General features: G+C 42.0%; 1 protein-coding gene across 4 annotated transcripts in view; it reads left to right on the forward strand.

The window, feature by feature from the left end:
- The window catches only part of srrm3 (serine/arginine repetitive matrix 3), a 138681-nt gene that overhangs the window by 71190 nt on the left and 40112 nt on the right, over positions 1-27379 (forward strand). For all 4 annotated transcript variants that reach the window (XM_026180992.1, XM_026180995.1, XM_026180993.1 and 1 more), the window contains one exon: positions 14775-14876. In XM_026180992.1, the coding sequence (XP_026036777.1) occupies positions 14775-14876 (102 nt within the window). The remainder of the gene's footprint in view (positions 1-14774; positions 14877-27379) is intronic.

A 27379-nucleotide genomic window follows, 5' to 3' on the forward strand; every position in this document is an offset into this window, starting at 1 on the left:
CAGAACATTACATTCAGACACCGTAACCTGCCAGAAGTCATTTTCATCATAATATTGGGAGGATGAAAAAAAAAACTATTCTCTCTGGAAGAGTGGAGTAAACTTAAGGAGCTGTGTTTTTGTGAGGAAATGGTGCATAACAATGTGTTTTTATACTTTTATCAGCATGCTTTGGAAATGTTATCAGTCACAGTGCTCTGTCGTGACACAATTGAATCATATTATTCTTTTATTCTCATTTTTAAAACAGGCATTATTGTGAGACACTGAATTAAACTGCAGTCCTTCTTGTAAGAGGTTGCTCTGAAACCTCTAAAGATAGAGCTAAAGATAACTGTTTCTTGGCATAAGAAGGGTTCAGGGTGCAGGACCTGGGTGCTTCCTGATTGGCCGGGTGCCCCAGTTAACATAATTGGCAGCATTAACAATTAGCAGCCCAGCGAAGAATCATGTATTTGCTTTAAGGTCTCCTGATTTCTGGTTGGGTGCCTGTGGAGACACAGGGAGGTGTTGAAGGGCCTTGTCATGGGTGCCAGGGGATTGTACACTGTTCCCAAGCCAACAGTGGGAGTTAGTTAGGGAAGGTAATCATGCATGCATATAGGCTGCATCCCAATTCAGGGTCTGCAGCCTTATGGGCCGCATTTTAAGGCCGATTATGTCACAGCGACGCGACGAAGGTTGTCCCAATTCAAGGGCTGCTCGAAATGCGGCCTCAAATGTGTCCTTCATTTCCCTGAATTTTAAGGATGTGGTGGTGTAGACTTCGTGGCCCAACATATCCCAGAATGCATAGCGCGGCGCTGGGTGTGGATAATTTTGCCGGAAAAAAACGGCGGATGAGGGGCGCCCGAAGAGTAAACTTTGAGTAAGTACTGAATATTATGTCACTTATTTATGTGCAAATGTTTAATAAGAAAGACCATTAAAACATTACTGTTGGCCACATGTCGGCAAAGTTATGTGACATTAGTGACGTTTGTACTAACTTGGTTTTAAAGCCTTTACTTTAAAATATACGCCATCCAATAGCTGACCTTAATCTTACAGAGAATGATCAAAGCTCATGTAGAAACAAACAAACAAATGAACAAAAGATTTTCTCCTTCATTTCTGTCAAACAAAGCTGTATGAAACGTTTCCAGCTGTTAGTATCATCGTTGCTAGGCAACCTGGGCAGCGCGACGGAGGCTAGACCGTCCCATTTTACAAGCCTCGCACTTCCGGCCTTAGCGGTCTTTGAGTACGCGGCCCTTGTGGGCCGTTAAGGCTGCGTACTTTTAGGCTGCAGACCCTGAATTGGGATACAGCCATAGAGATGTAGCAATTCAATCACCCACCCATTTCTGCTTCCCAATGTTGCCACTGAGTTGAATTTTACTCAGCTAAATGTGTTACAGCCATAGGGATAGTTAGCTCAGAACGCAGGACAGCCCAGCCGAGTCCATTTCATTAGCATCCAGCAAAAGTTAGGAAGAACCATGGAAACTGTAGAGATGGCAGACAGCCCTTATCAACAATCTCAGTGCTTCTCCCTGGCGTGTTTGCTCACACACGCACACACATACTGTACACACATGCACACTGCTGCTTGAATAACTACAGCTCGCAGCCAAACTCCAGGCGAGACCATAATTAATGATGAGCTCTGTGATCCTGTGTCAGTGCAGAGAAAACTCACTTTCCCACTGATACCTCGTGACATTTTACTCACATCACATTTGTCATTTACAGAAAGCTGACTAATCCATGATGTATTAGGGGTGAGTGATCCAATTGAATGAAAGGCAATCGAATTAGAGAGGGATTTTTTGTTTTTTGTTTTTTTGGGGGGGCTTAGTGTTGGTATGAGAGGTGGCAGGCACATTTGAATGCTAGAGTGAGGAATCTTTTATCTGGCTAAGTATTTACATGAATTAAATCAATGCACTGGGTGGTTTTTATTTTTATTTTTTTTAAGGTGAAGCTGGATTGTACTGCCACTCATTTTTGTGCTCGTCCCTCGTTCCCTGAGCGTAACTGCTCTTGTCAGCCTGCGAGGTCTCATTAAGTCTGTAGGGTAATAGTAAAGCCACAGCAGATTGATGAAGCTGAAGGACAGCTACTGAGGATAGACAGAGGGGGTTACACACTTGCCATCTGTCAAGGTCTACTCATCTCCTGGCCTGGAGAAGATGTAATAGGTCCCAGTTTGAGAAAAGAGCCACAATGTCTACTGGAGTGGTGTAGTGGCACGCAGCAGCTTGGCAAATGATGACAGCACGCAAGGAGACAAGACATTCGCACTGACGGGCTCCACTGTGCTCGTCTGACTGCACGGCCTCGGCTGGCACACGGTCGCACATGAAGGATGGCGACCACTCAGCTGAGTGTTAAAGCAAGCCCTGGATGGACTCAACTCATCTTGTTAAGCTATAATCAAAGGAGAATCCCATTTGGCAGCTTGGCTCAGCACAGCTACCCGTGCCTCTCCAATTTCTAATGTGCCTCTTTAAATGAGAGAGCGTGTGTGCAGGATTAAGGGATAGAGCAGGGGATGAAACACAGGGATAGAGAGGCAGAGCAATGCCAGGCATTAGACACAATTAAGATGGTGGCTGGAGTCTGTTTTCATTTGTAGTGGATTTAAGCCACGTCACCCTCGAATCCTGGTTTTGACTGAGGACGGGGTGAAGGATTAGGCTCAGGGGAAGGTTGGATGGCAGCACCCCCCATCCCATTTCCCTAGCTTTGCCAGCACATGGCAAGACACTCCCCTCCTCCCTTTCCGCACAGCCCCCCAGCTCCTCTCCGAAGATAAACCCAGGATAAATGGTCTGTCGTGAGTGATGGCCTCACCCCGGGAGCCAATTAGACAGGCTCAGCGAGTGCATTCATTTAGCTACCCAAGGCTTGGCAGCATCTCGCATTTATTGGTACATTGAGTGCTCCATCACTGCATGGTGCATCGCCTTTTCATGTATATGAGATGGGCTAGAGGTTACATATATCATATATGTGACATATGTCTGGAAGAGCACAAGAGGCACGGTCTGTTAGAGTAGCTCCTGTAGGCGATAGAACATAACTTAAGCTCTATCAGCATCCCATCCGTCTCCCATCAAAGAATATTGATGTACTGAATATGTCAAACTAATGCGTAGTGTCTACTTCTAATCAGCTCTAGGTGCCACATAATAATACGCCTGGCTGAATGATTTTGATCACAGTGGCTGCTCTGTATGCAAGGGTCCAGACTCTATTTCAGGGGTGTTTTTCCATGCTAACCGAGGCATAATAATCATGCATGGTTTGAACTCCTGTGGTGTCTGAGCCTTTAATGAGCTCTCTTCACAGGCTTCACTCAAACTACATGGTCACACACACACACCCAAAAAACCCACACAGGAGCTCCAAGCTCCATATATGTGTCAGTACATATGAATGTTGAGAGACACCAAGATAACGTTGAAAGTGTGTGCTAGGCTTGTGCATGCACCAAGATGCCGGTGCAAGAAATATGTCTTACCGCTTCGCCAAGCAGAAACAATAGATGCGCTTGTGTATTGAAAAATGAATATCTGTTTTAAAGTCAAGTAGAGAGGTCTGGTCCAACATAAACAACATAAGGAACAACACAGCTAAATTTGAGTATTATATGTTGATACAGGCATACAAGTGACCCAAGGCAGAACAGTAAGAAGAGGAAGCTTTATATTAGCTGAGAGCGAACTTGGAGCGTTTTGGCTGCTTCCATTGTGATGTAACATCTACAGTGACACTTTTTTAATTGCAAGAGATGTGAGCAGCCCGGATCTTATTAAGAGAGCTTCTCTCAGAGCCTTTGAGGCCAGAGCAAATAATTATCTCTCTCTGCTCTGATGGAGCTTTTCCTGCAAGCCAAAGCCTGCGTCATAAGACACAAGACGATAAGTGTGTGTCCTGGAAGACCAAAAAAAAAAAAAACACTGGATGGGAAAACATCTCAGGGTGAATGGCCCATTTTATAAATTGTAACAAGTGGGGCTCTCAAGGCGATAAAGAAGGTCTGTGCTAGACAAAACAACTTCAAAACCTGTTGTTGTAGAAAGGAGAAGATGAGCAATCAGAAATGGTGGATTGTGCTGCTCCAGCCATTGAGCTGCTTACACTGTGGAGGAGGTGAAGAGGGCATCTTTATAAAGTGGGAAAAAGGTGTACTTGTTCTTTGCTGCCCATTCTCTCTGGTTTATGTTAAATCTGTTATCTAACAGAAAATTTATGGCTGCAGAGAGCATCAATTGAAAAGCCTCTCTCCACTTGAGAGTTAAACTATTTCACTGTGGCACTCCGTAGGTCATTTTAATTCTACCCCTGAAATAGAAATGTGGGGGTGTTCAGGTTTGGTTTCCCATGTTCCCAGAGCCATTCAATCTTACTAACTACACTGGCATCGCTTTTTTTTCTGTAGCTTTGCATCAGAATTGATGGCTGAAAAGTTTCATAGGCATATAGCAGCACCTGGGGACGACTTGTAGAGAAAAGCTCTTCAGATAACAAAGTCGGAGACATTGCCAGCAGTCAGGAATGAGAACACGGGCACTTCACGCAAAGGCACTCCTCATCAAATCGATGACTATCAACATAAGGACAGTCTAGGGGCCAGAGCTATTCATTCTCCAGGAACGTGAGTTAATGAGTGAAATCTGTAAGTGCTCAGAGCTGTTTAATCACTCTAATCAAGATCTTTAATCGTGGTGATTTTTTTATTGCTGGGTGGCGGGCAGGCCTCTCGCTCTGATCGATGTCCCCTGTCTGTTTCCGCCCAAATCACTGGAAGTTTGCATGCCATAGGCCAGGGGTTCCCAAACTTTTTTTGCCAGGCCCCCCTTTGTTTTACAAGAAAAATGCCCCCCCCCCCCCCCCCCCCCCACACACACACACACACACACACACACATGCACGCCCAAACACATCCTGTAACCACACACACCCATATTTTGCTCCACTGCGGTTTATTTCGCACCTCAAACATTTAGTAAACAATTAAGTAAATACAAGTAATCTGCAATAAATTACAGGTAGTAAGAAGATAAACTACTAACTCTTTTATGCTATGTCCACGGGTATTTTTGAAAACGCAGCTGTTTCTATGGTTTGGACCTTTCGTCCACATGTTAATGCCGTTTTGAATCACAGAAAACTGAGATTTTTTAAAACTCCTTTTTTACGTGCACGTGTGGACAAGGAATACAGAGTTTGTCAACGTCAAAGATATGTGCCTTTTTTCACGTCACGCTGTGCGCCACGTTATTGTTTACATGAGAAGAATTGCAGAATGGCAGATATTCAGATTAACAGTAATAATAATAATAATAATGGATTGGATTTATATAGCGCTTTTCAAGGCACCCAAAGCGCTTTACAATGCCACTATTCATTCACTCTCACATTTAGGGATGGGTACCGGTGTCATGCACCGGTTCTGACATAAACGGTAGTAACCAGACCGAAAAGCAGCGCACATTTCGGTGCTTTATTTCGGTGCTTTTTTTTCCCTGAGCTGTGATACACTTCTAGCCAATCATTTTACGTTTCCGAGGATAGTAGGCGGGGCCAGGTACGTACGTTCAGTTAGAGCAGAGCTACAGATTAAAAATGTCCAAGGCGAAGCGGTCAAAAGTGTGGCTGTACTTCACAGCAAAATATGCAAACTCAGCAGCCTGCAACAAGTGCTTTAAGCTGATACTGTGATACTGTCAAAGGAGGTCAAACCAAGAATCCGATTAAACAGCTGGCGACGCATAGCGTTTTTTTTAAAAGCCGAGAAATGCGCCGTATTTGATAGCTTGCTGCGAGACCTCACACCGTGCACGTCGGGTGGGTTGCCAGTTATCGGACCCGGAGCAACATCCCCCAAAAACCCGAAGAATAGAGTCCTGGCCCCTAGCCCTGCCAGTGTAGCAGAAATGATGAGGATGATGATGCAGCAGCAGCCGTTCTTCTCTGCATGAGTAGCTTCATGTTGTTCGTATGTAATTTACGTTGAGTAGGCTAACCACGTTATTACATTAATGCATGTAAGGTGAACTAGCAAACATCATCATAGCTACATGCGGCTGTCTTCTTGTTTGATGGCAGATACTCCCTTCACCCTGGCCAAAAAGGCTAAAATGACCAAAGAAAAAGTGGGAAACAGTTAAACATGAGAGGTTTTTGGACAAAGTTTGTGTTTTTTCCATTGTTTAAGCACTGCTTCCAGCCAAGAGTGATGCCATATATGCCACATAGCTGCAGAAAAGGCACACATTGTTATCTTTTTACAAAAAAAACCAGCTGAACATGAGAGGTTTTTGGACAAAGTTTGTGTTCTCCATTCTTTAAGCACCGGTTCGAGCACCGTTTAAGCACCGGCACCGTTTCAAAAGTACCGATTTGGCACCGGTATCGGATAAAACCTAAACGATACCCATCCCTACTCACATTCAACTCTCACAACCGGGGGAACAAATCGTGGCAGGATCAGCCTGATATTATTTTTATCCCAGTTTAATTTTACAGTATAAAGAGCTAACATCTCCAAAATGTCAGGAGTAGTTAGTTATTATAACAAGTGTTTGTGAACTAAAAATCAAGAATGTGGGATACTGTTTGTCCGTGATTTGAAGAGCCCAGCCCGTGCTCCCGACGAAGGGAAAATCAATTCTGCAGGGGAGACCTACTTTGGCACTTGTGCAGGTGAAGCCAAAGGGAAGATATGCTTCACCATATTTTCTAGTCTTTGGCTTAGAATGAAGTTGGTTTGGAAACATATTCAGCGATGCTTCATCTCCTGCTTTGCGTTTCTGTGGGAGCCCCGTCAAAAACCTGTCCATTATGCTAGCAGTGTCCAAGCGCTTTTTTTCCCTTTTTTTTCCCTTTTCATACCACGCCCCCCCCCCTGCAATGGCTCTGCAGGGGGGCAGTTCCCACACTTTGGGAAGGTCTGCCATAGGCAATGGGCCTTCACTAGATGGCCTTCGTTTGCATCAACTTGGCTAACTGGCTCCTGGACGGTCTCACCTCATATTCATATATGCAGAGAGATGAAAATACACAAGCGACATGCTCAGTTAAACAGTCATTTGAATTCCGTGTTGCTCAGCCTGGCTGGGAGTGACCAGCCATTGCTCAGCACTGTGTCAGAACAGATGGTGTGTGAGGAAGAAATTAGCTACACCTTCACAGCTGCAAGAAGGGCTAATTGTGTGTAGAGAGAAGGAATGTGTTGTTTCAGTCTAAAAGCTTTTGACAAACATCTAGTAATATCTAGTAAGTAGCTGTTTACACTGATTGATCTGAGCTCACAATAGATTTTTGTCTGTCTCTTGAAATGCAGCACAGAAGTCTGGTAATTTAAAAAGGAGTTTTTAACTTCTTTCTTTAAGCGCCCACCACTCACTAGTTTCCAGGAGGGATTCAGGTGCTGTGTGATTCAGGTGCTGTCTGAGATTCTGCAAGCCCCTACTTCTAAAATCTCAGGCTCTTTGTTAAAGCATCACCACTGCTGTGTACACACTCTCAGACTTTGGTTTGTAAGCTAGACCGATCAAACATTGCCTTTGCTGTGCTTCATACTGTGAAGCTGCACTGAGCTTCAGAATAGAGCAATTCAGCAGGAGGAAAGAGAAGGTGGGGTTGGGTGGGGTGGGGTGGGGGGGGGCAGAAAGGGAAGCAGAGGGTCTGCAGGTTTTTCATTTCTTTATATTTTACTAGAAAAATTGGAAATAGGTAAAACGATTTATTGAAACATGCAAAAATAAATGGAGTTACATAGTATGTACAGTTGTGAGAAGTTATCCAGTCCAATCCTCAGACTTTTTTCTGTTTCCTGTTTATGGGCTCAAAGGCAATTTCAAAAAAAGACCTGCTCCTTGGTAGCAAAATATAAAGAAATGTAAGGTAGGTCAAGACTTTTGCACAGTACTGTATGTCATTAAGCACTTCAGCTTGATGAGTTCAAACTATTATTTTATTGCTTAAGCTAAGGTACCTGAGTAGCATCAGTCACCATCACCAATATGATCAGCACAATATGAAGGAGAATGGCTTACTTTGGCTGTGGCCTCTTTTTGGGCTAGCACACATTCACTCCCCCCACCACGCTTATACACTCTTCTTCGATCTGCAGCAGACAGCTGGGAGAACACTGGGACCGCTGTAGAGTTGTCACGTAGTGGCTAATGTATGGTGATGGATCCGGAGCCATGAATGGAAAGCCATGAATATAAACTGTATCTTTGTGGCCTCCATTGTGCTGTGTTGACAGCTGCTGGGTTGACAGATTGCCGTACAGCAGGACCTGATGGCGCTGTCACACCGAATGGCTTCTTCTCTGCTGGGCCATCTTCCAGCTATTTCAGCTCTCCATCGCACTTTTCCTAATCTCATTCTCCGCACCATCAGGGCACTGATAGCAAGTGGCTCAGAATACATGGCGTTGGCAGCTATATTTAATCTGAGAACGCAAACACTCATCTGATTAATGCTGTTTCCACGCTGAAATGAGCCACTGAATCCTTTTACAATCCAGTTTGGGAAAATGGTTCTGCCACAAGATGCATTTGAGGCAAAGATGAACCTATTTCTGTTACTGAGGTCCATCCATCCATCCATCCACTGTAAAAAATAAAAAAAATTTCTAATGGAAGACCTGAGGACAGCAGAGAATGTTAATACTTTTAAAGCCAAACTTAAAGCGCTATCTCTACCCTTTTACTTCGGCTCACACCTTTTAGGTGTTTTTTTTACCCTGTTTTATTTATATATTGTGCTTTGTTATCTTATGTCTTCAGTTATACATTAACAGTCTATAAACAGTGACAAATACCACTGGATTGCATTCAGCTTCAAACAGAAAGAAAAAATATTACCTATTTTATTCTGTGATTTCTGTGTGGATTAACGAATGCATGCAACTGCAGAAAGTCGTAAGTCATACCACAGTTTGTACCATCCCTTTATTGTATCAGCCAATATCAGTGTTCAAACTTACAAAAAATTCTGATGTATCGGCATGCTGAAACTCTACGAAAGCTCCTTTGAAATTTTATTTTTAGATTTTAAATACACTGATCTAACAGCTTTCATTGGTGCAAATTATGATTTTTGTAAACTCCTGCAGCAGGGATGGTATTATGTTTTTGAAATGCGCTTATTTGCTTTCTTGCACACAAACATGAGAAGAATGATAAAATATCAATATGTTGCATACAAAGATAGGTAGGCCAACAATGTTGGCATCATCCATCCATCCATCCATCCATCCATCCATCTTTTTCCGCTTTATCCGGGGCCGGTTCGCGGGGGCAGCAGCCTAACCAGAGAAGCCCAGACCTCCCTCTCCCTAGCCACCTCCTCTAGCCTATCCGGGGGAACACCAAGGCGTTCCCAGGCCAGCCGAGAGATATAATCACTCCAGCGTGTCCTGGGTCTGCCCCGGGGCCTCCTCCCAGTGGAACATGCCCAGAACACCTCACCCAGGAGGCGTCCAGGAGGCATCCTTGTCAGATGCCCGAACCTCCTCAGCTGGCTCTTTTCGATTTGACATCATTACTAAAATAAATATTGTATTACACATCACCCATTACTTTTCTTAAAACTAATGCACTACGTTACTTAATTATTCACTGGAGAAAAAACCTTAGGAATGGCCTGAGGCACATTGTCGTCTTAGTTTCCTAATGAGGATACATATATGAAGGTTTGAAGCCTGACTACTCATCACTGCTTCTGTTACCTGTTGAAGTTCAGGCTCGTTTTGGCATCCACAGCTATATGATCACCTGTGCAGATGATTGCAAAGAGCCAAAGCTCTGATGCCAGCATAATGCTATTGTTTCTGTACTGGGCGTAGTTTCTGTGCTACCATCTCTCTCTCATCCTTTCATACAATAAAATAAAAGTAATGTCCATATTTCCACTCCACAGTGACTTCCTAAGGCTGGTTAGGGACGTGGCTGGTTTGATTTCCTGTGCCATCACAGGAGGTTGAAACTGATTACTGGTAGGCTTCACTTATTCTAATTGAAATCAATTAATCTATTGATTTCTATTGAGCTGCCTCCATCCTCAAAGACCCCACATACCCTCAACACGGACTGTTCACACTTCTGCCCTCGAGATGAAGGTTTAGACGTGTGAAATCCAGAACGGCCCGGCTCAACAACTCCTTCCCCACTGCTATCAGACTCTTGAACAGCTGACCTACCACAATTGCAATTTGCACATACCTCACTTGTCTTTACTTACTTATTTTTGTAATTATTTATTTATCTTTCATTATTTTTATGCTTTTTTTTTTTATCTTTTTTATCGTAATGTCTTGTCTTATTTTATCCTTATTTATCTTGTTGCTTCAACTCTACCCAACTTGGCATTTGTGTATGGACAGCAAAGGAAGAATTTCATTGCACAGAGAAATGCTATTTCTTCTGTACACATTACAATAAACACTTTGAATCTTGAATCTTTGAATCTATTATCTTTGTGCTGCTGGTGCCTTTTGGAGCATTATCTTACAATTATTATGGCTTGCAGTGTGGTACAGACCATCTGCAGGAAGGTTGTCCTTTAGATTTCAGGATTGAAATTCTAGTATTTTATTAGTCTGTTACTTAGCACTAATTGGCCGTAGGGCTGGGCCATATTATACCGTTCATGGTAATACCGGTATTGTCATGGTCTGGGGTCAAGCGACCCAGTATTTGAGTTCCATGTATCTTCTGTATTCATTTGCACCACCATGTTTTCACGGTCAGTCTTTGCAGTGACCATCATAGTCTCTGAGTTTTCTTAGTTTGTCACAGTATTAGTTTTCCCAGTTTAGTTATAGTCTAGTCACGCTATCCCTGCTTTGTTTGTACACTTTGTCTTCAGCCATAATAAAGGCTTGCTTTCTGTTAAGTTCACTCCCGTCTACTCACTTGTGTACGCACCTGGGTCCATTACACACACCACCGCACGGCCTGTCTCTGCAGACTAGTGATGTTCGATTCGTGAACGAATCGTTCAATACTCGAGAATCACTTTACTGACTCGTGAATCATGATTCACAAGCCCAACTGACTCACTGACTCGTCCCTGTTGCTGTTAGCAAACTAATTCCATTAGTAGAAATATATCTAGCTTATAATTAAAATTGTGGGGGGGAAAACAACAGCCAGTTTCGTAACAAAAGCATTTCTGCCCTGAACTGGCAGAAAAAACCCTGAGTAGAAGCTCACATCAAGAAAATAGCTCCTCGGTTCAGAGTAGCATCGCGCTGCTAACATGCTAACAACACATTTGAGCTACTCACCCCCTCCCTTCCTGTGCTGAATCATAAGCATAAGCGAATCACTCAGGACTCGCTCACCCCCTCCCTCCTGTGCTGAATCATAGAGCGAACGAATCACTCACTCACTCACTAACCCCCTCCCTCCTGTGCTGAATCAAAGAGCGAACGAATCACTCAGGACTCACTAACCCCCTCCCTCCTGTGCTGAATCAAGGAGTGAGCGAACGAATCACTCACTCACTCACCCCCTCCCTCCTGTGCTGAATCATAGAGCGAGCGAACGAATCACTCATTCACCCCCTCCCTCCTGGCTCACAGCTTCTTCTTCTTCTTGGTTGGCAACCAATGTTAAGGCGTATTACCGCCCCCTGGCTCACAGCGCAGTGGACATTTAGATAAGAAAATATATAATTGACACACTTAAGGAAAATACTAATAAAATACAAATAAACAAAATAAATGTTTATTAAGCAATTTTGATAGGAAATTGCTTAATTTTAGAAATGTTTTTGCTCTTTTTTTCTCTACAAAATAGTTTTTTGTTTTTTTTTAATCATCCATCTTAGCAGTGGGATTTACATGAAAAGGGAAACAAATTAAGTTTGAGTGAAAATGTAAAATTTTTGCACTCTCTGGTCAACTGACTCAGTGAATCAAATGACTCAAAACTCCCGATTCACTTTGGTGAGTGACTCATTAACACTCGATTCAGTAAAAAGAATCAAATTTACCATCACTACTGCAGACTGTGACAGGTATAATGTTAGACAACGATAGGAAAATTAAATATCGCGATAGAATATGAGTAAAACGCACATGTGCAGTGCCTTTGTTTTCATACGCACATGGCCGATTGTTGAGTGAAACAGATGAACCAGAATTGGTTTGTAAAAATGGTGCAACTTCAGTGATGTGGAACTGGTTTGGTGTTTGTCCGTCAGATACACGACAAAGCACATTTTTTTGCAGAACATGCAAGCAGCCGTCGTTATTGTCGTATTTGTCAGACTAAGATGCTCTTAAATCTGGGAGTAATCTGGGTCCTAAACTCCGTATACTTCAGGTCAAACGAACACTGCAGCATCACTGAGAGTTAAAAACTGTCTAAATTCTTTCATCTTTAATAAAACGATCAGCATTGCTGCTTTACCAGGTGTAACTATGAAGTTTAACTTCCAGGCATCCATGAAAACAAAATTTTTTACATTTAACGGAGTTAGAAGTTAACAGGAAGCTAGCGGAAGTTAGCTCGCTAGTTACCTAAGCATGATATTGCATGTTCTGACTGAGAGATTTCTGAAAAAATTCAAACGTACAGCTCTGCTTTCACTTCCAACATAAATGAAGACAGGAAACTAAACAGCAGTGACGTTTGTAGGGTTACTGAAGTTGGGCTAGCTGGTATATAATGATGTGCTACGTGATCGCTAGCGACACAGCTACGTTAGCATAACATAAACGGTGAAGCTGGAGGACGAACACTTAACACTTTTCCACTTATAAAAGTTAACGTTAAGGTTCCTGATAGTTAGAGACAAATGCAATCGCATGGCAGGATGCTGTAAACGGACCAAACTTCAGTCAGGAAAACAACTGAGATAATCCATCCACAATACGAGGTTAGTCATTAATATACTGCAACAACATGGGAATAGAGCAGCTGCCAGAGAATTCAACATTAATGAACCAATGGTACAGAAGTGGAGGAAGCAAGAAGAATGAGTTTGCTAAAGTTTGATTTATCTGACTGCTTTGTTTCGCTTAATGTGCCTTATAATCCCATGCACCTTATGGTCCGAAAAATACGTACTGCACACTGCAGTTTAATGTTGCAAAGCACCTCTTTTTAACTTCAGTGGATATTATACATGGTTATGCTCAGGATATGTCAGCCCATTTCTACTGGAAATGCCTTTTGGTTAAACTTTCAGCAAGGAATTTGCATTTGCACTGTTACATTTTTATAAAGCTTTAATGTACATAAAAACCAGCTTCTTGTTTAAGTGAAAATAAATGGAAGATTGTCTTTTTGTGCTAGTAATGTTGTGGAGTTGTATTTTGTCTCGCATCAATTATATCGTCAGTTATATCGTTATCGCAAATTTTCAAATATATATCGTGATAAATTTTTTTGGCAATATCGCCCTGCTCTAATTGGCCAATCACCAAATATGAAAACACCACACACCAGTAGGTTTAGATTCAAAGACACAATGAATGCAGTTTTACGGTCAAGGCAAGTATCTGTGTTTTTAGCTGTGTGGTAAATCTCGGTGGATTTCTGTGTGAGCACAGTGCTGGATCTCTTTCATTGTTCAACGTGACATAAACATTATAGTTGCTTATTAATACAAGTGGGTCCCAGTCAGTCTTCCTCTGTGATGTTTGGCTCTCGGCCACCATTTCACAGCTTTATTAATTCTCTCCCTTTTCACTCCCACCTCCAACCTTCTCTCTGGCTCTATAACTCATTACAGCTCATTACCACAGCCCAAGCTGAACTTGGAGATGGTTTAGAAGTTGGTGTGAATTTGGGCTTCGGCGCGCAGTGAAATTAAGAAGCCATGTCCTGTCAAGCACATGTTCTTGCACGGCTGATCTATGAGTATCTGTAGATTAAAACGGGACTTGTTCAGATAGGCTAGTTGAATTATTACTGTCTCCACTGTAGAGCTGTCACTGCTCCTACAGAGGCAGCCTGTAGTGCTACTGTGGCTGCTGCTTGTGAAATTTACAGACTGGGAGGATGTAGCCTAAAGCTGTATGCATAAACAGTTTTGCCTTTCTGATTTACTCTGTGCATTTTGTATTGTTACATTCACAATGAAATTAGAGCGTCATTACAGCACTGATCATTTTGCTCCTCTTCTTTTGCCCCTACTAACAGCCACAGCCATCTAAAAAAAAAAAGCCAAATATGTTAGATTAAAAAATATGAATACAAATCTACAATATGACCGAGACAGTAATTGATTTTTCTGTGCCTCTGCAGAGATCCTCATTATTCTGTCTGTGTCAGCTGATAGAGAGCTCCACAAGCTGCTTGCAGTTACTCTCAGCTCAGTTGCGAGTCCCGGTGCTCACTTGCAGAATAAAACATGCAGTACTGGCCCACCTGGGACCAGAGAGGTTGACAGTGAATCATCAGAATGTGCATAATTTGGCTGAGTGTAATTTTTGGTCAGGATGCAGTCAGAAGACAGCCTTTGCCATTTTTTCTGACTCTGTGTGATAGCGGGGCACGACACGCCTCCTACGCGAGCTTCTGGCAGTTATGACAGATAACAGTTAGTTTTGCCAGTTCCTCTGCTGCAATCGGTGCTGTTATTAAAGGCTGCCGTGTCACTGTTCACAGACCTTCACATAGACTCTGGTTAACACTGAGAAGAATTCAGATTCATCCTTGTTCGCTGACTGCTGAACCCGCTATTTAAAGCTGCGGATTACTGATGAACATGTGTTTGCTTCTCTGTTAACTGTTGTGTTTTCTTATCCTCAGGTACACAGAAGAAGAAATCCGACAGAAAGTAAGCACATTCAGACAAATGCTGATGGACAAAGAAGGAGTTATCACCAGAGAAGGCTCCCACACACAACCAATGTAAGTTACGTCGTCAGCTTTGATATCTGTGACACGTGCATTAGAAGGTCAGATTTCCTAGTGGTGCACACTAGTTTAAAATCATCAGTCAGCTGCATCTGCATTTATAACCACAGATAAATGCAAATGTAAAAAGTAAGGAAGAGAAGGGAGAAACGCCCTTCAGCCATGGTATGAGTGTTGATGTTACACAGTTTGACCACTACGTGAATTTGGTCACCACTTTTGAGTAGTGACGATACCTAAGATGCAAACGACAGAAATGAGCTTTCTCTGAAAAGTAGCTGGCCTCTCTCTGAGAGATTGAGTGAGTTCAGTCATTCAAGAGGGGCTCAGAGTAGAGGCCCTACTCCTCCACATTTAATGGACCCAGTTCAGGTGGTTCAGATATCTGACAAGTAGAGCTGGGCGATATAAGATTTTTTCATATCACGATATGTTTTTTTCATTTCAGGCGATAACGATATCTATCACGATATAACCCAAATAACTATATTTGTAAGATTTAAATGTGCCGTTGCTCACAAGTAAAATGTGAAATAATCAGCAGCTTGTTTTTATTTAAATATTTATTTCCCATAATAAGTTCAACAGGGAAGATGTACTTAAGGAACATGAGACTTTTTCAGATAAATAAAGGCAAATATTGCAAACTACACAAAAGGCAGTCGCTAAAGCGTTTAAGTTTTAAAATAGAACAAACGAAACAGACTACTAAATTGTCAATTCCACTTAGAAACAAAATATTAATTCTAAAAATAAAGCTTAGTTTGTTTTACAGAAGAACAGACAAAATTGATTAACTTTTATCAATATCAAATAAACTGAGAACCAAAAGGAAATTCTCAATCTCTCCTTGTTGTATAGCTGAGCTTTTCAAACAGTTTTAACAGTTACTTTAGTCTGACAAAAGCCGAATGACGAATTAGCGCTTCCAGTCAGAGACTGAGGCTACGTCCACACATACACAGGTATGTAGGGGCGACCGTGGCTCAGGGGGTTGGGAATCGCATCTGTAACCGGAAGGTCGCCGGTTCGATCCCTGGGCTCTCTGTCCTGGTCGTTGTGTCCTTGGGCAAGACACTTTACCCTACTTGCCTACTGGTGATGGCCAGAGGGGCCGATGGCGCGATATGGCAGCCTCGCTTCTGTCAGTCTGCCCCAGGGCAGCTGTGGCTACAACTGTAGCTTAGCTCCACAAGTGTATGAATGTGAGAGTGAATGAATAGTGGTATTGTAAAGCGCTTTAGGTGCCTTGAAAAGCGCTATATAAATCCAATCCATCATTATTATTATTTTTGAAAACGGAGATTTTCCGTTTTCGTTTTAAAAAATAATCCCGTCCACACATAAAGGGAGAAATGAAGGAAAACGCTGCTATGAACATGCCAAAGCAGCAGGTGGAGCTAGATTCCTAACCGTGCAGAAATGTTGGCCAATCAGAAGTCTAGAAGCCTCGGTGGGAAAAAGTAAACAAAGCTGGGGCATAGAAGCAGAACCGAGTCGCATGTGTGGAGGGACAGTAACTGTGTGTATATGTAAGCATTTAAACACTGCAGAGAGTAGAATTAACAGTAACAGTATTGTAGAAATTCATTTCACCGAAACAATAACGTGGCGCACAGTGTGACGTCAAAAAATGCGCACACCTTTGACGCTGCGTTTTCTCCGTTTTTCTAGTCCACACGTAAAGGCAAAAACTGAGTTTTCAAAAATCTTCGTTTTCAGTGACCAAAAACGCTGTACGTGTGGACGAAAGGTGCAAACGCATAGAAAAATCTGCGTTTTCAAAAATACCCGGGTACATGTGGACGTAGCGCACGCACCAGTTTATTGTATTTCCAGACTTGCTTTCGGCACAATTTACAGTGCACGCTACTCTGTTTTTTGTCAGACTTGAAGTAGCCGAAATACCTTCACACTACGGAACTTCTATGGCTCTTCCGTTCGACAATCTCTCCGGCATTGGAACCATCATCTGTTTTCTCTTCGGTAACCTTCGGTCACGCTCGGTTGATTTTTGTAGTCGGCACACTCATTTCCTCCATTATCCGGGCGGTACGGTGGCTGGCTGCTTCCCAAACAAATACACATGTGCGGCTTGGCACTTGTGCTGCACGTAACAAGTCACGTGACGTGACGCTGCGGCTGTGATTGGTTCGGCTCTGCGCTACGTAATTTGGATTGGCTGTTCTTTTCTTTTTTTTTTTCTTTTTTTTAAGAGGACAAGAGCGGCGAGGTCTATCGCGATAGTTTCTATCGAGAAAAAGTTATATCGCGATACATATCGTTATCGTTCTATCGCCCAGCTCTACTGACAAGAATGATGCCTCTTGGGCGTCTCCTGGGTGAGGTGTCTGGGGGCGCATAGACCCAGGACCAGAAGCACTTCAGTGTTCCCTGGATAAGCAGGAGGCGGTGGCTGGGCAGAGGGAGGATTAGGCTTTTCTGTTAAGGCTGCTTCCCCCACAACCCGGCTCTGGATAAGTGGAAGAAAGTGGATAGATAAATGGCCTGAGGGCAGTCTGCAACTACACTGCTGGCAACATCTTGTTTGGAATGGCACAAGCACAGCAACCTGCAGAGTCAGACAGAGCATAAACGGGTAACTTGTGCCAGTTTTTGCAACATTATCATATTATCTTAGTAAAGAATCATAAGTGCAGTAACTACACCTAACAAATGTTAAACCCATTTATGCTTTATGTGTGATAGAAAAAAAATGGTATCGGTCTTCAAAATCCCAAAAATGAAGCCCAGTGATGCCCTAACTGTTCATGTCTGGCACTACCTAAAATCCTCTTCTAGTGTTTATTAAATGGGATGTTTATTACAGAGACTCGACCCGAAAAACTCGACCTCCAAGACCCCACACACACAGTACCCACCCAGTTCTGATAGATCTGTTTTGCTCCTCTCTCTGTAGAGAGACTTTGTACATTTTCATAAATTAGGCCACTGTCCGTAAATTATAAGCAGAATTTTCTCCTCTCATCAATTTTATGCAATTCTGGTTGCCTTGCATTGTAAATTTGCCCTTAAGCTATAAATCTTTGTCTTTGTACAATAATGTTTAACAGCTACTTGTGCCAGTCGGGTCAGGGAAGAAGAGAGGAGAGGGGTGGATGTTTCTGCATAAAATTTATATATTTCATTGTTTTTTCAGAGGATTGTCCATGCATAACCAAAGAATGTATTTATATTCTTTCACAGCCTATCTCAACTCCATTTTTTGTTCGCAAACACATTGTTAGCAAAGTCATTAGGCATCATCCTTGATGATAAATTGATTAGAAAATGAATGCAGATGCTTCATAATAAATGAAACTACTATAACTAGGCAGCAATAAATAGCAAATGCTAACAGAAATTGATTTTAAAAGAGGTCATGAAAAATGGCCTGCAACTCAAATAATACCTTGAAAGCTGTTGGTTCCAAAGAACATGGACCGTAATTGCAAAAGTGCAATAAATTTTAATGGCTTTTGACTGGCACTGCCTTTCTGTGAATACACAGGGAATAGTTAAAACCCTGGTGCTTTGAAAATAATCAGTAGCATTTTAAAGTCTATTCCAAACTCTGCTGGAAGCCAATGAGGCGAAGATTGGCATGATAATTGTCAATTTGTTTAGTGCTAAGCCTCGTTCAAGCTTTAAGCGCAAGGTGGGAGGGAGAGTGCCTCTTCTGAGGCAAGCAAAGACGGAATTAAAGCAATCAAAATGAATGAATGTGTAAAAAGACTTTGTCCACGTCACAGAAAGACACAATCACAAAGGCTGGAACCTTGAAATACGGGAGGAATGGCAACAGCAGGATGTGGGTGTGGAGGCATTCCTGACTCAGTGTTCTGAACCTGTGAGTGATGGAGAGAGGCATGGTTGTGGTGGCAACCTGTCCTGCTGTCTCTGAACTAATGACTGTTAATGACGCTCATGCTTCCTGTCTCGCAGTCGCGATTAATGATTCTCCCTCCTCTGCATGTCAGCTGTTGTCTGACGTTTAACTAAACCACAGTGAAATGAAAAAGAAGGCTGGGGAGGAGGAGTTACCCACAGCCGTGATGTACAGTAAGATGAATGAGATGAACCTTTATGGTCCAAAGACGGCAAACTATAAAGACACAGGAAACTCTGCATGCTTTGCTTTTCACAGTAGTTCACTCTCAAGGGCACTTGTGAGTCAGGTCAATTTAGGATGTCTGTGCTCGCCTGAAATTCTGCAACATTCCCTCTCTACAAAGGCCTTGATGTGGAAAATTGAAGAGGCTTGTAATTTGCAGGGTTGTTATCCTCCCACTCTTCCTTATCCTTTTCGCTCACCCAGGATTTAAAAAAAATACACGCAAGCAGACCTCTGTGTGAAGTAAGCTGAAGTGAAATGCCTCTTTAGACATTAACATGCCTTAATTAATCTGACTCCTCAATTAGATATGTTGGTTGGATTGAGAAAAGGTATTACAAATTGATAAGAGATACAGGAAGTCTGAGGAAAGAAAATGACAGAATGTGATAAATCAGCTGTAGCTTAATACACTAGCAATAAACAGCCAGCAGTAAGCTGTGGCTACCTCATAACTCTGTTTACTGGTGTCCCACATTGATTTCCTGAAGAATGGATGGGAATGTGGAGCGAGACAAGGAATGCAGCATGTAAAACCTCTCAGAGCCTTTCGTGCTTACTTACCAAGGCTGCCCCTCAGTTTCAGATAGCAGTTCAATATCTGATGTAATACCTGAGACCAGCCTTTCCTTATTAGGAAACAGAAATATATCTTATTTTGTATAGAAGTGGTTATATCTTATCTAAACATTGTGCATCCACAAGATTAAGGTTTTTCCCCGACGACCATCTAATCAATCAGCTCGGCTTATAGAAATCCCAGCACAGTAAACTTTTCATCTCAATATGACAACTCTAAAGTCTTTGTAGTTTGCCCCCATACATATAATGAAGAGTAATCCATACAGCCACCTCCTCCCCAGAATAACAAACTATAACTCTCTGCAGCAACAGAAACATGTGCAGGACTTCACGAGCAGAGTGGTTGTCTGAAAGAGGCTATGAATGAGTTGCACTACTTGGTGCTACAGCCCTAGGGAGACCCTTGGCCATAGTCCATCACTGCCAAGTCTCAGGGACAGTGGCTGAATTAGAGAGGCTCTTACTTCACCAGGTCAGCAGAGAGACTCACTCATCTGCCTAATAGGAACGCTGTCTGGACTGGACAGATGTCGTCAGCATAATGGAGCATAGTATAAATTAGGAAACTAGAGACAGGATGGGGAATTGGTTGATTTGTTACTAATGACTAAGCATGGGGACCACTAGATTGTTTAAATTGTTGTTAATTGCTCTTTTTGGCAGCGAGTTTCTTTTCCTGCCCTGTGGGGGCAACACCGACAGCTAAAGCAACAATTTCTTTTTGTTTTGCTTTGAAAAAACTAAATCAAGACATTGAATGTGAAGTCAACAAGTAATTCTGAAGTCGCATGCTGTTATGAATCTTTCACAATTATTTACATTTTAATGTCCCTGTTTAAAAGAATCTAAAGCAACTTCAGCTAACTGAGTCAGCACACTCATGGGTCATGGGTAAAGTCTGTGAATCCCATTAGAGATGTTTTTTTCATAATTTTTTTTTAGAAGTAAGAAATTTGTCAAGTGAATATGGTAAATGGCCTGTATTTGTATAGCGCTTTTCTAGTCCCTTGAGGACCCCAAAGCGCTTCACACTACATTCAGTCATTCACCCACACATTCACACACTGGTGATGGCAGCTACATTGTAGCCACTGCTGCCCTGGGGCGCACTGACAGAGGCGAGGCTGCCAGACACTGGCGCCACCGGGCCCTCTGACCACCACCAGTAGGGGTTAGTATCTTGCCCAAGGATATTTGACATGCAGCCAGGAGGCAGCCTGGGATCGAACCACCGACCTTCTGATTAGTGGCTGACCTGCTCTGCCACCTGAGCTACAGCCACCTATAGCACAAACAATTAGAACTGCTGTGTTATTAACACATCCTACTATTAATACATCCGACTTTAAATCACAGTGCAGATGTTGTTAATCGAGATCTAGATAATTAGTGCATATTAGGTTATTAGCAGGGGTGCAACGATACACAAAATTCACGGTTCGGTTCGGTTCGATACTTTGGTGTCATGGTTCGATATTTTTTCGATACAAAAAAATGTTCATGCATTTTTAATTTGTCATTTATTAAAATTATAAATATATATTTTAACTCAAAAGTACAGTATTTAAATTTAACCTTAACCCTCGTGCGTGTTTTTTATTTTGACAGCGAATGCGCACCTGCGGACCACTTATGTGCAGCCCTGGTTATTTAGCTCGTCATATTGCAGCCACAGAAATTCTTTTGTCCATGAAACCATAAAGCTGCACTTTCTTTTTGCCTTATAGTCTGATTTGTCATAACTTCTCCGTTTTGTGGTAAGCTTTTCTTTGGCTGTCACTTCTTCACCCTGACCTGTCTTATTTGGCTCAGAAGAAATGAAATATATATCCTGCTGCTTTTACACACGCACTCACATAAGCTCAGCGATTCTCTGCGCGATCAACCTCTCACATGTTTAAGCTTGCTGCGGGAGATTTCACTTGTCATGTTTGCATAGTAAGCTAACGATTAATAAGACGATGTCAGAGGAATTGGTGCGCAAATTATCATCACTCACAGATCAGTGCTGTCGCTCTCTATACACAGTTCGCGTGATTGCAAAGTGAAAGCAAAAAAACAAGCGCAAATTCAAACGCGATTTCAATATGTCACATATTGACAGTGGCTCACCGATGCCAATGACATAATTACCCAGCTACATTTCTGAAAGAATGCAAAAGCATTGACATATATTTTTCCTTCCTACAATAGCCCGACGGGCAGGGCAGAGATAGATTTTGGTAGCCCGACTGAAAAAAATCGCTAGCCCCAGGACGTCGGGCTAGCGATATTGCAAGCCCTGTATCTGATTGAGGAATCACTCATCTTTGGAAAAGAGAGTTTATTACAGAGAAATGGCTCTTTCCAAAATAAAAGCTATACTATCCGCTTCTTCTGGGCTATATTCTCAGCAGCATAAGGAGAATCATGTGCTAACAGCTGTCTAAATGACTCGGCTAAAGTTAGTAGCATGCTTGTTGTTTTTGTCTTTGCACTAGGATGTAAATGTGCAGTCATATTCGTTGTGTTCCCACTAGTGCTTTCAGGTTAATCTCGTTGAAATGACCTTAACGCCACAACACGGCAAATCTCCGTTAACGAGCTACCGCCAATCGCCCCGTGCATGGGGCTAGACGGCCAACACGTTAACGAGCTAACTGCGCTAACACACTAGCTCCCACCCATGTAATTGAGCATTGCACGGCACATCCAACATACTGTTTTACTTTAGTCCATGACCTTCAGGGTCATACGTCACATGAAAACCAAAATAATTCCAAACGCCAGATCTGGAGAGCTTAACTTCTGTCTTGCTAGCTTGCCCTGCGCTCTTCCTTCTGACTATGCTGTCTGTGTTGAGCGCTCAGTAGATCTGCGCTCGACAGTGCAGCCTAGGCGGAGTAGTCGAACGCAGATTCACTGAGCGCTCAACACAGACAGCATCGTCAGAAGGAAAGTTGATAAAATAAATTACAAATGTTATATTGTTCGATACATATGCGTACCGAACCGAAAGCACTGTATCGAACGGTTCAATATCGATACGAATATCGTTGCACCCCTAGTTATTAGCTAATGTTAGCAAACTTGCTTATCAAGATGACTCCATTGACTGCATGGATGCACTGCAAAGAGAAATGTTACTTTGTGATAAGTAAAAAAAACAAACAAAAAAAAAAAAAGAAAGAAAATGGAAAAAAGAGAAAAGTAGAATTTCACTTACCTGGACTGCAAAGTTTTTGATCAAGCTTTTAGTACAATAAACCACATTCCAATCTGAATTGGTAAGCTAACTCCATTAAAATGCTCTAACATGACCAATGAGTCCAGTCCAATTACTCAAATTAGCAGAGGCAGTACTTAGCATTCAGCGATCATCTACAGCGGACCTCATTTAAGCCTTAAAAGTGTGAAATTAATCAGTTCCAAAAAAACAGTCACCCCCATACAGCTGTTATGAAGGTGAGCCAAGATCTTTTTTTTCTCCCCACTATGCTGTAAACATGTCAGTTTCATCACTTCAGTTGGGCATTTTAACAAGAGCGTCGGTGTGAATTGACTCACTTTTACAGCTGCTTAAAGTGGCTCTAAGAGAAACTCTAGTTTTTTGGCTTTATTTCTCTTTCCCAGAGGTTTCTACCTAATACAGCCATGCTAAATATTTTGTATTTGGCTGATGTGGAGTGATGGCATTTTTTTAGAAAAATATTGATGGTAAGGAGGAAGAGTATGCAGCTGCTTCTGAATGTGCACAAGCCTAGTATCCGAACACTTCCTCCAAGGCCAAGCCAATTACATTACCAGAGGCTTGGACTGGAGCCTGCATTTAGTCTGAGAGGCCACACCATCTGGATTTCAAAAGCTAAATAATAAAAATATAGACTTTACAGAGATTTTAGTGAATCTAACCAAAAAATAATACTGCAGGGTATCGATGTGTTTCTGTGTACATGCGTGTCTTCTCAGCTCAGAGTTAAAATGTGAGTTATTTTTGCCTTTTTGCAGTGAAAGTGTGAGTGCCATCAACATGCGGTGCTTACTTAAAATATCATCTATAGTCTATATTCCCTCGCAAACTTTCAACTTCACTTTCTAATGCAAACATCTGAGTCGTCTGACACCCTCTTCTCCTCACTTAATTCTGCTGTTTGAGGCAGATATTTTTGTTGCGCGAGTTCCAATTAAGTTGATTTTTGTAACTCATGTTCATCACAGATGTAATTCTGCTGGTTCTTAGCATCCCTGCTGTGCCTAGTGGTGCTCAGCCAATTAAAGGCCAAAGTCTTCTCAACTAACCACCAGACCCCATTCCCTGTTCGTGTTGGCTCCACTCTCTCCTTCCAGATACTTGACACCAGTGGCGTGTCCAGCAGGGTGGCCTGGGGGGGCACAGTGAGGTGAACAATGAGAGGTGGTGGATTGGCCAGATGCAGGTGGATGTGTAAAAATAACTCAGTGTTTGGTGGTGGCTATGGCGGGGCTTCCACAGAGGCCAGCAGGTGGATGAGGGAAGGGGAGGCAGGAGGAGAGCCCCGAGGCAGCCGCCAGTCCGAGTGTCAGGTGAACTGAACTTCAGGTAAGAAGTTATGACCTGCAGTCTATCTGGGTTAGATATAAACCAAGTTTAGGTGTAGTTTATTTTCGTTGTGCTGACTTTTTACCGTCAGTTACAATAACTCGTACTGCGTTCTAGCCAGCTTGACGGAGTTTTTATACAGCTGGGTGGGTGCTATGATGTAACTTATAGTGAACTTTATTTTATTCATAAGGTTAGTTAGTAGAGTTGCCAACGGCTCCTTAAAAAAATGGAATGGTCCCTCAATCAGAGAAAATATTACACGTTTCGTATTGAGCTGAGAAGAGATGTAGTTTGTCCTGGTCTTTCGCTATAATGAAAAAAAGACACAAAACTGGAGTTATTCTGTCATTACGCTGCACAGCTGCCTCTTCTTCTCTCATCCTCTCACCCTCCCTCTCCTGTTGCTACTTCAATCATGAAACTGATCAATGATCAGCTGATCGGCTTTTCTCTCTTGTTTATTTATCGCCCACTTTGTGCCAGAAAGAGGAAACCAGCGGATGTCGCGCTAAACAACAGCTGCACGTTTAAGCTTGATCAGCTGTTGTTAGAATTTATTTAATATTACTTTCTAGTATCAGCTGACGTTTGCTGGAGCCACAGCTGTAAAGCTGCTGGTCATGATGTCGGTTTGGATATGTGGTGAGAGGGAAACATGAAGATGAAACCAGCAGATGTCCTTACTGAATCATCAGAGCTGAACAGGTGATGGAGAAACAGGTTTACCTTTTAGGTGACATGAATGAGTTGGAGGGAAGTTATGAACTGTTTCTGAGAGACAACTTACACCAGGATCCTTTTCTGTGTAGCTGACAGCTGGTAATTGTGCAGGGGCGGGTCTAGGAAAGTTTTGCCAGGGGGCCAGGTAGGGCATTAACAGGGAAAGGGGGGGCACAAAGAAATACTTTTCTTTCTTATTCTCATTTAAAATATCTTTTATTAAATAATTATCTAAATCTTACAACCAAAGTTTTTATCTGACGTAAAATGTATAGAAATCATACATATACCAACAAGACAGTGTACATCACTGTCACAACAGCATTTGTTTTCATTCAAAGTCTTTATGGCTTTAATACCTGGTGGGCCGGTCTCTAGTCAAAATGCCCGATTTTCTGTCCCAGTCCAGCCCTGCAGGTTAATACTGGCTGTGTCACCATGCCAGCTGACTGTATTTCATCATCAGCCAGTGTTGTTCTTTATCAATATTACCAAAGTTTACCATAAGGCAGCATAGGAAGTATTTACTTGCTTTCAGGTTTTATTCAAATGTTAGTCTTTTCAGTTGTTTCCCCACTTTTTTCCTGTTTCAAAATCAAACACCAGTTTGTGAGAAGATTATCTTCTTTTTTTAACAGGCAGATAAAGTTTTACATTGGAATTGGCTAATTTGTCAATTGTTTGTTACAAATGTTCGTATTTTAATATTCAAAAGTGTTTTTGCCCAAAACATATGTGCACTACATGTCAGTAAAAATACTATGCAAATATTGATGTCCTTGAATGCTGAGTAAACACTGACAAAGCACTGATTGTATCTCTTGTACTTTATCAACGCAGTATCTAAAAACTTTGCACCGTAGTGGTTAAAATCTCATTCTAATAAGAGTTAAAAGCGCATTCGGTTATTAGGTTTATAGGATTATTGAATTATGGTTAACGGTTGGTAGAATTTTTTTTAAACATTATCTGCCAATTACATCTGCCACCCTTCTCCAAATCTGTGCCCCTACCTGGCCCCCCCAACAAAAATTTTCTAGACACGCCACTGCTTGACACAACTCATTTGTTTTTTTCTTCTACATCACTGTTCCGTTTTATCCAAATTTATATCACACCTTTGTCTGATTATACATTCCTTTTTTATCTCTTACCTATTAATAAAGGAGGCATGGTGTCGCGCTGAGAACCTCTGTTGTCTTCGCTAAAGACAGTGCTCCCATGTGTTAGGTGTGTAGGGGGCGAAAGCGTCATAACACCCAGAATATGACATGCTGAGTGTGTTATAATAGTTTGAGCTGATAAACTCTGGGAGTTGTGACAGCATGAAGGGAAAAAAAGAGTCAGTATGGTGTGGGGGTTTTTTGTTTTAACATCACACGTGGCAAGGTCACATTTGGCAGACCAGAAGAGGCACCTAAGAGGGAAGAGGGTAGTGAGGCCAAGAGGAAGAAAGGAGACTCCAGCCATCTGTCAATACATACAATGCAATGTGTGATAAACAAGTCTGAAGATATGAATCCCACAAGCTGGTCTGTAAGAGATTGAGAGCTAATGATATTCTCATTGCTGCAGTGAGGGAAAATTGCAACTGTCGGTATAGAACTCAAGTTGCATTTGATTTTTAGTTTAATTTTTTTGTCGTGTAATAGAGTCGGTTTATTTTTCTTGCTTTTGTTTTTGTTCCTTTAAAATTTAATGCTATTTACCATATGGGTAGGTGGAATGTTTCTAGCCTCACCAAAGGACGGCACCACTGATCTGTCATCTGGGTCATTTTTATAAATGCGCATTAGATTAGAATGACATTTTTGTACATCTGTTCATAGCTTCTAGAGGATGAACACCGTTGACTTCTCTCTAGTGGTAGCCTGACATTTATAGTTTTTTTGAGAGGGAATGCATTGGTATAAAACTTCCTATACAGTTGTTGTTTCATCAGGATTTATTAGGCTATAAACACCCCCTGACTTTCTGTCTATCACTTTAAGGGCTTAAAATAAGCGCTTCCCTTAAGACTTTCTACTTGCAATAAGGCTATGTTAAAAATCAGTCGGGCCATGCCTGTAAAGCTAATTTTCATTCATCTTGGTGTTACTTTGTGATCAGAGCATTTTACCAATTTGAGCTGAACCCATAAATCCAAGATATGATTAATACATTCAGAAAATTTAATAAATAATTTAGCATTTTCTTTCTGCTGCTACCTTATTTAACCCTACTGGGTTACCAGAGTGGAAGATTGACGTCTATGATTTGGTACAGATTTTACACCAGATGTCTTTCCATACACTTGTGTTGCATAATTTCTTAACACAGAGCCACTAAATACAGTAAATCATTTAGGAAAAGTGTCACATTTCACCAATTGTCCTCTAGAGGGCGTTGATGAGTGGCTGTTTTACCAGCATAATGTCCCTCTTACTGTGTTTGTTGGTCACAATTAAAGTTTCTGTTGGCTGTCCATGTACAGTGAAGCATTCCTACTATTTGAAAAATAAAATGTCTGCTATACTTCAG

Source organism: Astatotilapia calliptera, chromosome 10, assembly GCF_900246225.1.
Source record: "Astatotilapia calliptera chromosome 10, fAstCal1.2, whole genome shotgun sequence".
In the NCBI taxonomy this organism is placed as follows: domain Eukaryota; kingdom Metazoa; phylum Chordata; class Actinopteri; order Cichliformes; family Cichlidae; genus Astatotilapia; species Astatotilapia calliptera.